A 17,273-nucleotide genomic window follows, 5' to 3' on the forward strand; every position below is an offset into this window, starting at 1 on the left:
TTAAAGCCTAAAGTGTGATTGATTATTAAGTCCATCTGTTCATGACTGAGATGAAGATTAATTAATCAGTGCAGAAATCCTCATACTTCCTAAGTGTTCACAGTAGATTTTGTATAATGGTAGCTGATGATTTGGCAAGGATGGATGCTCTCATTATTGAACTAGGAATTTTTAGAGGAAGGCTAAGTTGAATTTTAGTAACATGAACACATAATGAAATATAGTAAATACTTATAAAATACTTTTCAGTCTTTATTTGAAGCTCTCAGTATCAGTAACACAAAGTCATCCCATATATTTTTGTAGTTTCACACACAGGGAAGCTTGCAGACACACTCACCAGACACCAGCGAGGGAAAAAGGGGCAACAAAGCTGCTGAATTTGAGGAGAGACCTGTGTTATTCTGGATGGGATTGGGGATGGTGTGTTAGTCACCTCAAGGGTGGTACCTCTGTGTTGCACCTTCATGCATCACCATATGAAAAAAGCAAGAGAGCTAAGCTGTGGTACAGCGTGAAGGAGAACGCCCACACATTCACGCACAGGCTGAAACGCACATCCTCGTGCCCTGTGGCAAAAACCCTACCCATGACCCGATTCTGTGTCAGTGTAGGATTGGCCTCGTGCCGAAAGCAGATGAAAGATCCCAAATTACCAAACCGGGCTTAACTCTAACCCCGGTACGTGTACCTCAGTAAGCATATGCAAAATATTCGCCACACCAAAGAGAGAAGGGAGAAGGAGGAAAAATGAGCGTTACCAATCGCACGCTAGGAAAACAAATTCACGCAGCAGAGAAAGAGGGAGGAATTGGAGGTGTGTGTGTGGGGGGGGGGTGTACATGAATATTGAAATAATCAAAGCAGATGCTGTTTGCTGGTTTTTCTTCTTGTTTTTGGAATGCTCGCCACATTTATCACACTCCTTCACCTAGTTTAGTCTGTGTCTCCTTCAACACCCCCCCCCTCTCATCCTTCTCCTCCTTCCTTCCTCCTCGCTTCAAGAACATTAAAGTCTCTTCATGGGGCTGCGCCATCGCTCTCTAATGAAAGCGTTTGTTGTCATTTTTCAGATGCGCGGTGTGAAATTAAGCGAGCAGTTTATGTAAGAGCCGTAGCGGGAATCAAATGCTGGGCACACATCGGGCGACGCCAGCTACTTCAATCACTTCAAGCTCATATATATGTTCCTTTTGTTCAGTTCGCTATCTGCCGCACTAAGCCAATTTTCTAGCCAGTCTCGGCATTTAAAAAAGTCTGATTTCTTTCCCTATGTGGTCTTAATTCGTATACCCCCCTCACCACCTCCTCCCTCCTCATGCTGATAAGTGGAGCCACGGAACGTGGGGGGGTAAAGAGAGGAAAACATACACAGTTGGTTTTTATGCAGGAGCCAGTTAACATTTTTAATGATCCTTCCTTCATACTTTATACACCCTCCCCCTCCAAACAAACACATAAATCAGCCATTTCCTGGAATTGAATAATCTTAAATGAAGTGAGATGAATGTTTTGTTTGCTTTTGCTTTTTTTCCCCGATTATTTCCAAACACTTTTTTTTTAACTGTATGTCTATCCTGTTATCTGTCACCAAACAGTCTGTAGTTGTTTGATCTGCATTTGTTTGTTGATTTGTGCTGTCTTTTAATTATTTTTTGACTTAAGAGTAGAGCAAAAAAAAAAAAATTCATAGAAATGAAATAATTTCTAATCTATATTTTATTTATTCTTCACTTCAAGAACACTGTGATGAAGAGTAAGGGTGCTTTTGAAGCAAGATTGCTGGCAAGACTTGCTCCTTAAAAATTAAAAGCTGCAGTCTTAATATGAAGAATTAAAGCACGTTTCAGAAATGCACTGCAAAATAATTTGTACCATGAAAGGGTCTGGTGCTGAATCCAAAGTGTCGATTTACCCCCAAGCTCCGCTGCTTTTTAAACATCACACTGGGAGCACTGCTGGTACAGTTTTGCGTCCAGTGAACGATATTCCCTCCGTTATTTTCAGCCGGGGAAGGTATGAGGAATATTTTGGTTCGTAATCCCGCTGTGCCTGTGCATTTTCTCACATCAGTACTTCAACTCTAACCCCAAATCACATACCTAAAACTTCCCCAGTCCCACCCAGCTATCCCCCCCTCCGCCTCCCCAAACACCCCTCATCCCTCGACTCTCCTCCAAGTCCCTCCGTCTCTCTCTATCCGTCTCTCCCTGTCTTTCTCTGCTCCGTGAGCTGGAAAATTGGCTTCAAAAGGCCACTGCTGTGAACAAGGGCCAGCCACACAGTTGGGCCCGTCCGCTTTATCTTTCACGCCATGGAGGGGGAAAAAAGGTGCCGGTGAGAGAGAGAGAGGAGAAGAATGGAGAAGAATAGTTTTGACCAGTCACTGAAACCAATAACCAGGAGAAAGCTACTTACTAGAAGTCTTTCTTTCTCTCTCTGTGTCTGTCTCCCTCTCTCCTTGTCTCTGCTCTCTTTGCATCTTTCTCCTCTCTTTATTCTTTTCCATTTCCACTCTTTCTCATCATCTTTTCTACATATTTCTGTCTGCATCCCCCTTTCTCTGTCTCTTGTTTGCACATCTGTTCACTCACTTGCTCACTCTCATTCTTGACCTGATTCATCATTTTTTATTTTATGCTCCCAGATTCAGGGAATGCTGTACATTCACATGCCACAATATACTCTGAAGAGTTCACAGGCAAACAAAGCTTTGCTTTTCTGGACACATTACGACACATCTCTACACCTTTTTTACAGGTCGATTGTTGTTTAAGGGCAGCTTGTTAAAAGAGGTGAAAAAGATTTGGCTTTGTAAATGATGAAGTCCCAGTGATTTGTAAATATTTACTGTGCTATGCTAAGTCTGTTTAAAATCTAAAGAGTAACACATCACCTACATCTTATTGTAGAGATCACACAGCCAACTGCAGGTCAACAGTTTTATCGTTTGTCTTTCTTCCTTTCTGGTCTTTAGAGTAATGTTAGCATTTCAAGATTATATTTTGGCCCTGAAAGGCAGAAACCTCCATAACCCTGCAAGTCTTGAATTTTCTTAAATCTCCTAATCAGTTGTGTTGCCTTCAGGGACATTTTGCTTGACTTTGCTCAGTCCAGATGATGGAATATGAGGCGTACCTTCGACTTAAAGATTACCTGGAGTGTGGGTGCTTCTGGCACTGAATGTCGCTTTTAGCACTATCAAATGCATCCACTAAAATATTTGAGGCACTATTATACTTAAGGCCAGTAAATACAACATATTTAAATACACAGGTCAATGCATAAAAAAGTGAAATGGTGAATTGACGGCACTCCATGAGAATATTCATTGTAACTATATGAAATACAAAAGAGTGACAGATATATAACCAAACACAGTACTGGAGGGATGGAAGACCACTCTTCCAAGAGATGCTACCCCCTTAATGTTTTGATGAATGTACCAATAATGCACTCTCAACAAATCAGTCAAAAATCTCCTTGAGGTGTCCAACTGGTTTGAGGTCGTAGCATATGCATCACATTAAGATTGGGGAAAATGGATGAGACCACTCAAATAGAGAGAGCGTGATTGTGTGATAAACCTAAAGTCAGAGCATCTTTGTGAGCCCACTATTCCCCTAGTGGGCTCACACTGCGGCAGCTAATCACCTCCTACAGTTTAACGGAGCCATCATCTGCTCACTTCAGCAGTCAACTGTTCAGGATTGCCACTTCTTCTTGATCTTTGTGTTTTTGAACTTCTTAAAACAGCAGTCCCCAACCCCCGGGCCACGGACTGGTACCAGTCTGTGAGTCATTTGGTACTGGGCCACGAGAGTTGAGGCTTGGGAGTGAAATTCATGGTTTTCAGGGTTTCTAACGGTTTTTAGTGTTATTTTTTTTATCGTTTTAATCGCTAACTCGGTTTCCCTGGGTCTTTTCCCGTGTGTTATAAATAAATCTTCTTTTTTTTGGTACAATTACTGGTTTTATTTTGTTGTATTTATCCGCAACACCTTAAAGGGCAGTGCATGGAAAATATTGTCGGACATAAACTGGTCCATGGTGCAAAAAAGGTTGGGGACTGCTGTCTTAAATAACTTAAATATTTTCATTGGTGAGGGGGGGTTATGGGATTATGACCTGCAGCCTCATGGATTGATAGACTCAGGGAATTTTCACAGCCACTGTCTCTATTGAAACACTAGTCAGTTCAGTAGCCTGGATTCTGACTTCCATAATCCACTTTTCTAGTGACTTTAATCTTTTTCTTTTACTTTCTTGATACCAATTCTGAATTAAATGTGCCACAGAGCAGGATTAGATGATGAATATTATGTGCAATGGTGCTAAAGCTGGTTTAATATTTAAACTGTGAATAATGTTGGTCAGAAATATTTATAGAGGGGCTGAGAGTGTAATAAAGCAATTATCATCAGCTGTGTTATGAATATCCCAACTTGGGTTGAACATGCTGTTATTTTCTCACGTCATACATGTTTTTTGTGCACATTGTACATTTTTAAAAATGTAAATAGTGGCTGCTGCAGGTTGAATCCGCCCATGTAGTATTTATTTGTTGGCTCAGAACTTTAGCTGCCTCTGCCCTCTGATCCCTGTTCTTGGAGGGTCATCTGTCAGGTGAAACGGAGCTGAGTCAGCTGCACCTCAGCCCCCCGATGGTGCCATGGTGGCATGCAGGCTCACAGCAGGCAGCGGGCACTAGCAAGCCGGGCATGCGATGAAAAGCTGAAAGGATGCGATGTAGTTGAAGGGTGGGGGGTGTCACGGTTTTTGGCACTGAGGTAGGTCTTATGAGTCCAGCGTTCTGTAGGGTGAATACGATGGACCCTCACCTGCTATGCATTTGTGTGCTAGTTTATTTTCACGCATGTGTCACTTTGCAGAAATTAAGCTATCCAGAGAACTGCACCAGCCCCAGGATACACCACCTTTTACATGAATTGAGCCCCTCTACCCTGCTGCTTCAAATAAACACACACATTCACACGCAGCACCCACCCCCTGGGGTGCAGCAGGAGCTAGCTCTGGGGGATTATAGGGAGGAAAAAAAGCTTTCAGGAGGACAGTCATCTGCTTCTCTCCTGCTGTAGACCATGGGCAGGCAAAAAAAAACCTGCCTTCCTCCCTCTAAGTCCCTTTTTGGCAATGCCTGCCAAAAAACTGGGCCGAGCAGCTTTGCAAAAGGAAAGGAAGGCAGGCAGGCAGCCGATCCTTCTTTCTGTCTACACGGCGAAAAGAAATGGGCTCATTTAGCCAAAGCTGCCACGGTCAATGCAGGGCTCTGATAGAGGCTTTGGTAAGGTGAAATCCTTCCTAAAAAGCTCTTTTAGTGACTGTGTAACTGTTGGACTGATGTTTAGTACAGCCTGTGTTCTCCTGTCATCCACGTACTGTTCCAGGTTTCTTGTGGGTGTTTATCGACACTACCACCCGTGACACGGCCTGTCTCCCTCAATGTCAGTGCTTGTTTGCATAGCAGGACCATTGTACCCACGCAAACTGGTTGTAGGCCAGGCAGAAATAATCTACATTTTGCATTTGACCACTGGTCAAAAAAATTCAAGATTTCTTCATGTATCCAGTGAAAAGGGCTCCTTTTCTTGTCATTTGCCATGTCTATTGCTGAGCTCTTGGCTCCTCACACAGGTAAACAGAGGAGGTTGTTTATCATTATGTGCCAAGCCATGGCATGCTTAGGGAGAAGATGTTGTTGACCTTGAGTTAAAATAGAGCTCTTATCATTAGCTGTCTTGATTGACAGCTGGGTGTTTATGAGCAATATGGAAGGCTCCATTTCTTCCATCTCCAGGGGGTTTGGGGCTGCTGCCACGGCATGACTCATTTCTGTCTTTCTCTCACGTGTTCTGTCTTTGTCTCTGCCGTTTTATTCCAAAACAGGTTAGTTCAATAACAGTTGCAGCACAAAACAGGTTTCAAGTTGAAGAGCATGTTAAAACAGCAACAAAAATTAAAAGATCTTTGATGATGAATACAGACTAATAAAAACATTTTTTAAAATACACTTGATCTACAGTAGATGCAGTCCTCTTCCCCTAAAGTTTACAGTAATGTTTTTGTTCCTCGACACTGAGAGAAGACATCATCCTTCAAATCTTGTTTCAGCATGCTGGCATGCCTGTATCAGGAAGGAGGACTATGTTGATTTCAAACTCCACATTGCTCTTCTTGCCCTTTATTACAGTAGCTGTGCTTGATTCACTGTTTAAAATAATCCTCTCCTCATACTGGGCCTTGGTGGCCCCCTACAGTTCATGTCCGGTCTGAAATGTGCTGATTTAAATCCAGTTGTCTTCTGATTGGCTCCCTCTTGTAAACAGAAAGTTTGAACAGCAAATGAGGCATCTTGGGTCAAGCAAATTATTATTACAAATCATCCTCTGTGAATATGTGTACTTAATTTTCATATATAGATTCCATCTCAGAAAGGAATTTGCCAGACCAAACTGTGAAGCCTCCACCGGGGATGTCTGTAGACAGGCGTACCACGATCCTTCACACATGCTTCAATTTCCTGTGGAAACATTACATGCCAGGATATAGCCGTGCAAAACAAGATTACAAGATCATTTTTCTTCAACTTCGAAATTTCTCTTCATGCCATTATTTCTGAAGCTGTTCCCTTGTCCTCTCTAACTTTTTTCTCCTTCAGGTCCTAAGCTCAGTCCACACTGAAGGCAACCCTCTGGACTGCCGCTTCAGCCTGCTCCAGCCCTACCAGGTCCTAACAGTGGAGTTACCTGCAGGGCCTCAGGGATTCAGAGAGGAGTCCTGGGCTGATACCTGTGTGTATGAATGTGCACGAGGACGCCTGCACCGCCTTTCAGTCACCCGAATCCCGCTGTCATCTCACCCAGTCTCCTGCTCGCGTCACCCCTCTGAGACCACTCTGCTTCTTGGCTTAAGTGACTCCTCCTTAGTCCTGTACGACCAACGACGCGGGATCTCTTTCCTAGCCTCATGCCCCGTGCCGGCCACCCTCCTCGCCTGGCACCCTGCTGGGGCTGTTGTCATGGTAGGGGGAGGACAGGAGGAGCTGATGTGCTTTGATGTGGGCTTGGCACCTGTAAATATGGCGCTCATATCAGAGGAGGTAGCTTCAGCTCCCACGTTAAGACTAGCTCAGCACCTGCGCTGTTCTGGAGGCCTGGCAGGACTGCAATGGGCGACTGGCTTGGATGGAGGCCCAGAGGGGACAGATATGCTCGCACTTTCTTTTCATGGTGGACCACTGGCAGCTTTGAGATTTAGACTAGGTAGGTAAAATAACATTGGACAAAAAATGGTCTTCTGAAATTATGAGGAATGTTTTGTTATTGTCAATCACCACAATCTTGTATAGGAAAAAAACAAGGGCTATATAAAAGATGCATATTGCTAGTGTGCTGAGACTGTTTGATAAATCTACAAACCATGGATATTGGCTAACTCGTGCTAACTTAACACATAAATTAAATAGCAGAATCTCATGCACTAAAATTCTTCTTGGATGTTAGGACAATTAATGGCATAAAAAGACATAAGCTTCAGATAATTGCTATACAAATGCTCCAAAACAAACCAACACCAGAAAAACTGATTAGAGGAGGCATCTAGTAAGGTTCAACCTCCTCGAAGTGGCCATGCTACTGACCGTAAACCTAAGTCTAAAGTTTAAGGCCTCCGTTTTGGAGGCCTAGAAACTGGTTAATGACCCTCGTGGTAATCACTGGTTGCTAGGGAGAAAAGTGGGTTCCCTGATCAGCTGGTGAGTAGTAAGTTGCTGTAGTCACCTATAGATTGCATAGAAGATGCCAACTTGCCTGCAAACAGCTGGCAACAAAGCTATGTTCAGCTGTCATGGAACTGAAGAGTGCAACGCAACCTGGAAATGGAGACTGTTTGCCTTCAAAGTAGAAGTTGCACTTTTTATATGGTTGCAGGGGTAAAGCACAACTTTCATTTTGAAAGCAAACATAGTGTGAGTTTGAGTATTTGCAGACAAGCCCGGAGACTTCCATTCAAGGTACGGTTGACCATAGCAAAAGCAATCACAGGGAGATTCCTGGTACAACACCCTGTTTCTCCTTGCAGTTAATTTCACCCAATGCTCTCCAGTAACCAGTTGAGGAATGCACATTTTGCCCTGGCCAAGGTTGCCAATGTGCTGCAAACTGTTCTTATAGTCTTGCAACTGAGGCCTCAACAAGTGTGCTGTAAGGACTCCAAAACCTTTTCTGAACTTTGTAAAGTTCAATATTTTAACTTCTAATTCATGGAGATTAACTTTTTTTTTTTTTTTTTTTTTTGCAAGTTAGCCTCAAGTGGTCACTCAGGCAATTGCAGTTTTTGACATTTGACCTGCTTTTCAGCCCTGGAGGTTGCCACTTGGAATAAACATAAAACAGATGGATAATGAGATCCATTTTTCCTGTTTTACCTGTTTTCCTGTTTTGAGTTCTTTGTATTTCTTACTCCTTCTGCCAAGAATAAGTTCCCTCACATTTGTTGAAATTTTACATTACACAGTTCCAAGTAGAAAACACTTCACTCCCTTTCCTAATGAAGGTGCCTTCCTCCCTTCAGATACTCTTGCTCTGTTTTGGATCTGAAGCTGTGTCTGAACCCGCCTGTGTGAATAGTGCTGTCAAGCTGGTCGTCCCAGTACCTTTCCACTCCTGAAGGAAGTTAATTTGTTGACAGGCGGGAAGGTTAGCGGGAGTCACGCTCTCAGAGGTCATTCAATAATCGCCCCGGGGCACGAGCCCCCGAGGAGCATTCTGGGATGCATTTTTCCGATAAATCGTTTACAGTGGCTGCAAAGTCCCTCGGGGTCCCCAGATAAAGTTTGCCAATCAAAATTTTTACGAAGCAGCCACCTCACCCTCCGAAGCACACTCACGTATTCAGCATCTTTAATTGTGACTTTGGAAAGAAGATGTGACAGTGGCACGCAACTCTCTACCGAAGTTTGAAAGCAGGAGAGTGAGGGTGGAGGGAGGAAGGTAGTAGAAGTGTGCATTTGAAATGTGTGTTTGAGGGGTGTGTGTGTGTTTGACTGTGTTTGCCTGTGTGCACAGGGAAAGAGGAGGGTGTCTTCCAACAATAGCTTCCGCTCCTCTGATCGTCTGCCAAGTATTTGATGAAGAAAGTCACTGCACGTCTTTTCTCCATGATAATTCTCCCCCCCCTTCACACATGTGTGTATTCTTCTATTTCTGTGCTTCTGTTCGTACACACACACACACACACACACACACACACACACACACACACACACACACACACACACACAGACTTTCACTCCAACTCATTTGTTTGCTTCTTCTCTGTATTGACTTGTTTCATAAGGCCCGCTACATGACAGAAGGAGTGAGTCGTGAGGCGGTTAGGAAGAAAGACTTGGCCAAGCTCCAAGTTCTCTCTTTTCCATAGGAGGCAGCTCTCCCTGGTGCCCCCTCCCACCCCCCCCCCCCTGCCTGCACCGAGTTATCTCATCTGGGCACACGTTGGCCATGGCTGGGCCTGCACTGGTACAGGCTGTGGAGGGGCAGACTGGGGAATGTGCTGCACAGCACCCAAGAAAAAAATAGCAATTTCTTTTTTTTTGTACAGATGGGAAAACAGGGAAATATTAAAGGACAATGATGTAACTGTGTGTGGAGAATGAACCCAAGCTAATGCTTCTTTCATTGGCAATAAAAAAATTCACTAGGTCATCAAGGTAACTTGGAAGTGAGTTTGTTGATCTGCTGCGCGAGCAGGGTTCATACTCATCTAGCCTGGCATATATTGTTTGTCAAAATTAGTGAGCAGAGTTATCCATCATTTCTAAGATGGGTTTATGGTCTGTCAAAATTACATGTTTGATCGCAACATCAGAAATCCCCACTCGTTTCCAGTGATTTACCCACTGCACACCGTTATTAGCCACCTGTGCAGAGGTGTGAGAGGAACCAGATACATTACTTCACATGCTAGATTTTTTCCTTTTGTTTTTGTATTTGTTGCTCAAGGATTTGTGGCACGTTTCATGTGTGTGACCAATAGCTACTTCATCATTGTCTTCCCAGAGAGAATGGGCTCTTTGACTTGTTTTTGGAGACAAAAAGTTGATCTTAAAACTGATTAAAACTTGAAGCATAGCCTATCATAGACGTTTTATATGGGTCCCATTGTCCTCAGTTCTGCATGTGTTTCCACAGTGTGGTGGTTATTATATTCAACTGACACCAAACCAGAGATGAAACACAAGCCCACTCATAAGCCAGTGCACTCCTACTGCCAGTACCCAGCATTGATTAATGAGGATGGAGCCATCTGTGGCCAGAAGTACTAACTTGAGTAGGTACTCCAGTAGCTTTACTTAATACTCACTTCTAAAAATAATATCCACATTTGCCTAATACTGTGCCTGGGTGAAACCCCTAGATTGGTACTAAGGAGCCAAAGTCTGCCAAGGAAATATCCCCCCACACCTTTACACCACCAACAACATCAAACTGACGTTTGACTCAAGCCAGTGTGACCCTACCATCTAAATATTGCAATAGAAATCTAGACTCAACAGACCAGGCAACTTTTTTTCAAATCTTCCTAATGCCTAAATTAATTGACTTGCTGCCATATGATTGGATGATTTAGATTATTGTGCTAATGTGAAGTTCAGTAGCTAATGAGTTTATGTGACATAATAGTTCCAAGTTAACACGTTTTGGTTTTTTATGTTTTAGACCAAGGTCTTTCATATTTTTAGTCATGTTTATGCTACATTCTGTGTTTCTCCATGCTGGTGCTGATCTTGTCCTGCTCAGTGTTGTTTGTGCACAGTCAAATAAGTCAGTGTGGACAGGTGTGATCCATTGTCTGTGTCAGCTTAGAGCAGATGTCAGCGCCCAACTCCTGGACTCATACATGCAGTTAAACACATACAGTACCCAAAAATCACACACAAGCAACTTAGCTGATGTATTAGCCACATTAGCCCACTCTTTAGGGGATTTGGTGGTTTGCTAATTGCCAGCTTGTCATTTTAATTGCTCATACCACCCCCCCGCCCTACAGATACTAATTAGACTAGAATCAGTAGTGAGTTTTTCTTGCCTGCCTGCAGCATGGCCCATTGACAGTACTGCTGTCAGTGATCACCTATTATGCCACTAGCCATGTCCAGAAATTTTGGTAAATATATACACTTTAATACATATACAGCAGAGTGTTAAATGTTGCATGCATGTGAAAAAGGCTAGTTCAGAAGTGAGGTGAAACTACTGTCAGAACATGGTCCTGTACCAACTCGTCTCACGCAAATCAGAATGAGCCAGGGAGTCCTCCATCTGCTGCATTATGTACCTTCGTGATTAAGTGACAATAGAGCATAATTACCCCTGGCATTCAACACCTTCACCTGTATATGTGCTTTGAACTTTAAGAAACAGAGTGAGACACCTCTGCTGCGGTTAAGGGTACAAAATGCCATTCTTCCATTATTCAACATGTTCCTTGTCTGCACAAACAAAAGCACAGTCAGTCATCACTGATCAGAAGGTACAGTCCATCAGAGCAGTCCTCAAATGATCTTAGGGTAAAGGTCACTCTATGTTACAATATCGTTTGCAGTAGCACACAGACACACCCCATAAGAGGCTGGTTACACCCTGAAAAGGTTTCCATTCTGTTAAAGAGCTAAATATTTCAATAACATGTAGGCAAGTTATTTGAACATATGCTAACATGCACTCTGCTCAGTGTTAAAGGATGAGAAGCTTGCTTTTATTTTGCATTTGCACACAGAAACTGATGGACACAAAGTACACATGAAGGCTTGAACACACTTCCTCTCTAATTGATTGACGAGTCGATGCTGGTCTAACAAATCTAGTGCTGCCTCAGAGTCAGAACTGATCCACTGGACACTCACTTAACTTAAGTAACTCCTCCAGGTTATTCTGCACGGTCACAGAATCATTATCACACCAACTGTTAAAGCCTAAAGAGAATTTTCCCTCTTTGTAGCACAGAAAGATGAAAATACTGTATCATTCAATACTGTGGTGGACTGGTATTCATGAGCTGGGATAGGCCTCCAGCACCCGCGCTACCCTAAATTGGATAAACTGTTAAGGGTATAGATGGAAAGGAAAAGATCAATAATCACATACTGCTCTATCATCAAAATCTTAGAAAAAATATAAATATAGAAACGAAACAAAAAGGTATAAAAATGAAGCAAAAGATAGAAATACTGAATAAATTATTCCTATTTCTGTTGGTTTCTTAATGCAGATCCTTAAAAGTTGTTCTGAATGAATGCAATAAAACACATCTATCTTCTATTTCCCAGGATCCATTAGGGCATAAAGGAGTTGCTGAAAATGATGTGAATCATTTAGTGTGGTCTTCACAATGACCTACAGGACATTTTGTACCATTTTGTTAGACACCATCACCATAACGCCAAATGAGGAAAATCTTTTGAAAAAAACATCTTCCTTTCCAATTGATTCTCCGAGAGACTTGGAGAATCAATTGTGTGCTATGTAGCAGCACCTGATTAAACCTCAGTTTCCCAGATATGCATAAATCTTTGCCCTAGTGTTTAAATCTTTTTTCAGTGGTAGTTTTGTCTGAATTTTTGTTTTAGTATGGGACTAGGCTCAAACCATGTATGTGAAACCTATTGTGTCTGCTGGGTTTTCCCTTAATTCAATGCCCATCTAGATCAAAACTGGATTATTTCATAAAAATCTTTTCTTCGTCTTTTCTTAACCACATTATTATTATTTCTTACAAACCTTTCCTCAATATGACAGGAGCTCTCACGGGGGGACAGATGGGTCCAGGGGAGCTGCTGCAGCAGAGGCTACGTTGTGGTCAAGTCAGAGAGGCACTGGGCATACTAGAGGCCATGGACTGGAGCACCATGGGGGATGAGATGTACCGAGGCCTGAGCTCAGTCACTAACCACCTGCTGAGGATGGAGCTGAACCCAGAGAGAGAAGGTGGCTTTGATTGGTTTTACATTTCCTGGTGATGCTTATCAAATCGAAATCGCTGCTTTTCAAATTTCATGAGTCTAACCTAACCTGTCGACTTTCAGTGCTTGAAGATTTTTATTTTTTATTTACCTTTCATTTCGTCTACATTTTGCTGTATTTAGCACCTCCATGGACTAAACCTTATGAATGCTTAGATATATTTGATATATTTGATATATTTTGGATGTTTTTCTTTCAAATCTTAGTTTCCTTTCATTTAGTTGTTAACTTTTGCTTTTAGTTGGCTTTTAGTCAGTGAGCCTTTGATTTGGCACTGTCTCTTATAAAATAAAAAAGTATAAAAATCTCATTTTTGTGCAGAAGAGCAACAAATTTTACATTGTTAGCTTTAGAAACACACACATCCTTTCCATTCTTAGCTAATTTCCATGCAAACATCACATGCATTTCCTAATTTTGTGTGTGTTTCTGATCTGTCTGTAGCCCAGCTAGAAGCAGCTCTGGGTGTGTTTTATGCCCCACCTGTGCCTCTCTCTGATACAGTAATACTGGAGTACAGGGAGCCAATCAGCAAGTACGCCCGGCGCTTTTTTCACCACCTCCTCAGGTAACACCACTCACTCTGTGCTGTTGCTGTGGTCTTAATTAAATGGACTGAGGGAGAAATTTACTTTGTGCATGTCCTCAAGGGGTCAAGGACTGTGTTTTGTATAGCTCTCCTGAAATAAAATAAAAAAATGTAGACATCTAAAAAGTAAAAGCATTAAGAGTACATTCCTCAATCAGGTTCCAGATCTCTGAAGACTTTGCACAGACAAATACATGCACAGACTATTTTCAAGGGATTACTGGAACATTTAGTGCAGTTTATCAGCACAGGGTGGAGAATCAGAATAAGAAATAATATCCAAAAACCTCTTTCAGAAACAATTTAACACTGCTTATTTCCTTCTCTTTATTGCTATTAAAAATTCTAAAACAGAAATAGCTTTTGAATTTCATTGCACACACATACTGATGCAGCTTTGAGTCATTCATAAGGCAAAGCAGCACGCATGCACCTGTTTAGACTGTTGTTTCATTTTCCCTTCTGCCATGAGAGCCTTTTGAAACGCCTGTTTGACTGAAATAGACCCTGTTGTTCCCACACACTGCTGCTCACTGCTCTCCATCCCGCAATTACCCCCCGCTCCCTCTCCCTCTCTTTCTTTTTCCTCCTCTGTAGCCGAGCTGGAGCGTTGTTTGGCATCCCTCGTCCTCTCCTCTCTTATCACCTACCTGCATTCTTTTTCTCTCCATCAACATCAAATGAAGGAAGGCGCCCCCCGCCCCCCCTCCTTCCCGCACCTCCTCTCTCCGCTTGTGTTTGTTTGTTTCATGTCGGCTGTAGCCGGGGAAAGTTGAGGTGTTTTGTACTGGGAGATACAGCTCTCTCTCCCAGCTTTAATTCTGGATAATAGGAAAAGAGCTCGCTATTCTCAGTTCAATTATTGACAGTGTTGAATGCAGAGGTGCATGTGCATGTCTGTATTGAGGCATGTGTCTACATGCAGACCAAAGCAAGCACGTAAATGTACCTTAGACTTATTTAACTATGCATTTTCATTCAAAGCATGTATTTTTAGATTGATGATTGTTTTGCTTTCATGTTCAGGGTGTTGTCTTTCTTTTTCACTGTCTCCTTTTTTCTCTGCAGGCACCAGTGTTTCGAGAAGGCCTTCCTCCTCGCTGTAGATTTAGAAGCCAGAGATTTATTCATGGTGAGTAGAAAGAAAATTTCCTTTTATGTGCTTTCTTGAGGGGGAAAAGAGTCACAAAAAGGGTTGTTGACATCAAAACAGAATCCACGAGGAAGCCTTTTTTTTCTTAAATAAAATATGTAATTCCATGGACATTAATTATCAACTAATTTAACAAATGAACTAATGAAAATAGCCAATGATTCAAGGTTTAAAATCATCCATATTTATGGGATTTGGTGCTGCTGATCAGTTATATAGCTCTTTTGAGACCATCTTCCTGTCAAGCCAACTTACTTTAAAGTGAATGCTGCTCACAAACAGACTATTTACCCAACAAGTGGGTTGCTTACAGTCAAAGCTGTGCATCTGAGACGACCATATAAGGATATCCCTCCTGTCTGACATCATGCAGAACCAAAAGTAGAAAGAACTGTGTGAAATTGAGTGTTTAGCAGAATCTGAACCACAAGCTTCTGGCTAACAGGGATTAACAAACTACGGTACACATATAATATCTCTGAAATTTAGAAACCTTTGAGCTAGAGTATAAATTTCAAATTTATATGCCATTGGCTTTTAAATTAAATGATATTTAAAATATGCCAGTGAAAATAGAATGGCATAGCATGTACCACACATGTTTAAAAGATCCCTTTCTTGCAATTTTAGTCCAAATTACCACTGCATGGACTGAATCTGTCATGACGTGTAACATGCTTACCGCCATTTTTCTTCATTCATCAATACCTGTATTTGTTTCGAAATACCTGCTTTATGACATTAAGTATGACACATGTCTGTAGACTATTGTTATACTTTATACTAAGTCTTGTCTTTCTTGGGCACCTTTTATAATGTATTCATTTTCAGCAGTCAGGTTTGAACGATGAAAACTCTGAATCTTTTCTTTTTTGTCTGTTGAAGAAAGTGTTAAAGTGCAAGGAACCCAACTCATAAAAATAGATGAACGGATACCAGTGAATATTTGGAAATTCTTTCTCATAATCACTTATAATATTACAGTAAAAAAGTTGTGAGCTCTGATAACTGTTTGTTTAAGCTTACCTTTATGCCTTTTTTCTCTTAAAAAAAATCTGGAATCTGTGTACATGAACCTTTTCATCAGGTCTTCTTAACATGTTTACTCTAGATTATGTTAGTGAAATAAAACATGTTTGGTGTATCTGCTCTAGATGGACTCCTGAGGGTTAGATGTTGACTCATGCGCTATAGGGAGCTTCTCTGCAGCTCTTCCACTGGTATAAAACCTATTATAATTGCTCATTCACTGTTGCACCCTTGTTACTTTCATTTGCACATGACTTGTAACCCATACAAGTGTGTGTGTGTTGCGTGTCAGAGAGCAGGTGTGATCTCAGTATGGGCCTCTATCTTTTCACAACCTCCACGGCCTCAGCTCAGCCTTTTCCTCTCCTCTCATCTTCGCTCTAACTCGTTCTTTCTTCCACTCCACGCTGAAATGCTCCTATGTGTTTGACCCCCTTTTTCATGGGGCCCCTTTTGCTCCATGCTTCACCAACACCCCAGACATTAATACAGACCCTCTTACACACATACACACACTCCTCTTGGTCCCTCAATCACACTGATAGCACTGGTTCCAATTCCCTCCCCACTAAGTAGTGCTGCTGGGAAGCCGAATTGAAAAGGTGGAGTCGAGCCTGTGAACCTTGAAAGAGTGCAAAGGAAAGAGGGGGGCAGAGAGGGGAGGGGAGGAGGCTGTGGTGTAGATGGAAAACTAAATGATAAATGTAACACAAAAATGATGGAAGGGGGAGATGAAACTGTGTCCAGATGAGTGAGAGGGGAGAGAAAGCTGTAATCATAATACATTTCAGTGAAGGGTATGAACTAGCTTCGATGGGTGGAGTCAGTTACAGGACAAATCAGCCCGAGCGGAAGGCGGCCTGTACTGTCAGCAAAGTAGAGGTCAAGAAAATCAGTCCAGAAAGCCTCTGCCATATTTTCCATATAGCTTCATGTACTTTCACAATCTTCTTCTGTCATCTTTTTTTTTTTAAATGATTCGATGCAGACATGATAACTTGTATCTTTAGTCAGAAGCACTAATGTGATTGCAAAACATGATTGTAAAACATACCTCTGTCATTGCTCTAAATTCTTCTTTGTCTGCCATATTTTCTTAAAAACATCAAGATTATAGCTCCCATTTTTAGCGACTATAATTTGTCATGTATTTGAAAAGATATGGGACACAATAAACAATGTGGCTCTGACAGTGATAGAGAAGCCTTCCTAAATAAGCTTCATCTCAGGTAAAAGTCCACACACCTTTTTTGAGTAATGTTGCCCCTAAACAGACAAGAAGATCTAGTTAAATCACGAAATTGTGATTAGTGTATTACTAACTGGTAAAATGAGGCTTTTTCTTTTTTCTTTAAAAAAAAAAAAGCGATTTCCCTCACAGAGAGGATTTGGATCACAGCAGCAAACAGAACGTGACCTTGAAGCCAGATTGTGTGAAGCTGGTGTGATTTTTATCCGG

The 17,273-nt window shown here is 41.9% G+C and overlaps 1 protein-coding gene across 5 annotated transcripts in view; it reads left to right on the plus strand.

Annotated features, from left to right (window-relative positions):
* Positions 1–17,273, plus strand: part of wdpcp (WD repeat containing planar cell polarity effector) — an 88,061-nt gene that overhangs the window by 47,247 nt on the left and 23,541 nt on the right. For all 5 annotated transcript variants that reach the window (XM_026189711.1, XM_026189712.1, XM_026189709.1 and 2 more), the window contains 4 exons: positions 6,680–7,283; positions 12,819–13,007; positions 13,488–13,611; positions 14,701–14,764. In XM_026189711.1, coding sequence (XP_026045496.1) covers positions 6,680–7,283; positions 12,819–13,007; positions 13,488–13,611; positions 14,701–14,764 — 981 coding nt within the window. The remainder of the gene's footprint in view (positions 1–6,679; positions 7,284–12,818; positions 13,008–13,487; positions 13,612–14,700; positions 14,765–17,273) is intronic.

Source organism: Astatotilapia calliptera, chromosome 13 (genome assembly GCF_900246225.1).
Source record: "Astatotilapia calliptera chromosome 13, fAstCal1.2, whole genome shotgun sequence".
Taxonomy (NCBI): Eukaryota; Metazoa; Chordata; class Actinopteri; order Cichliformes; family Cichlidae; genus Astatotilapia; species Astatotilapia calliptera.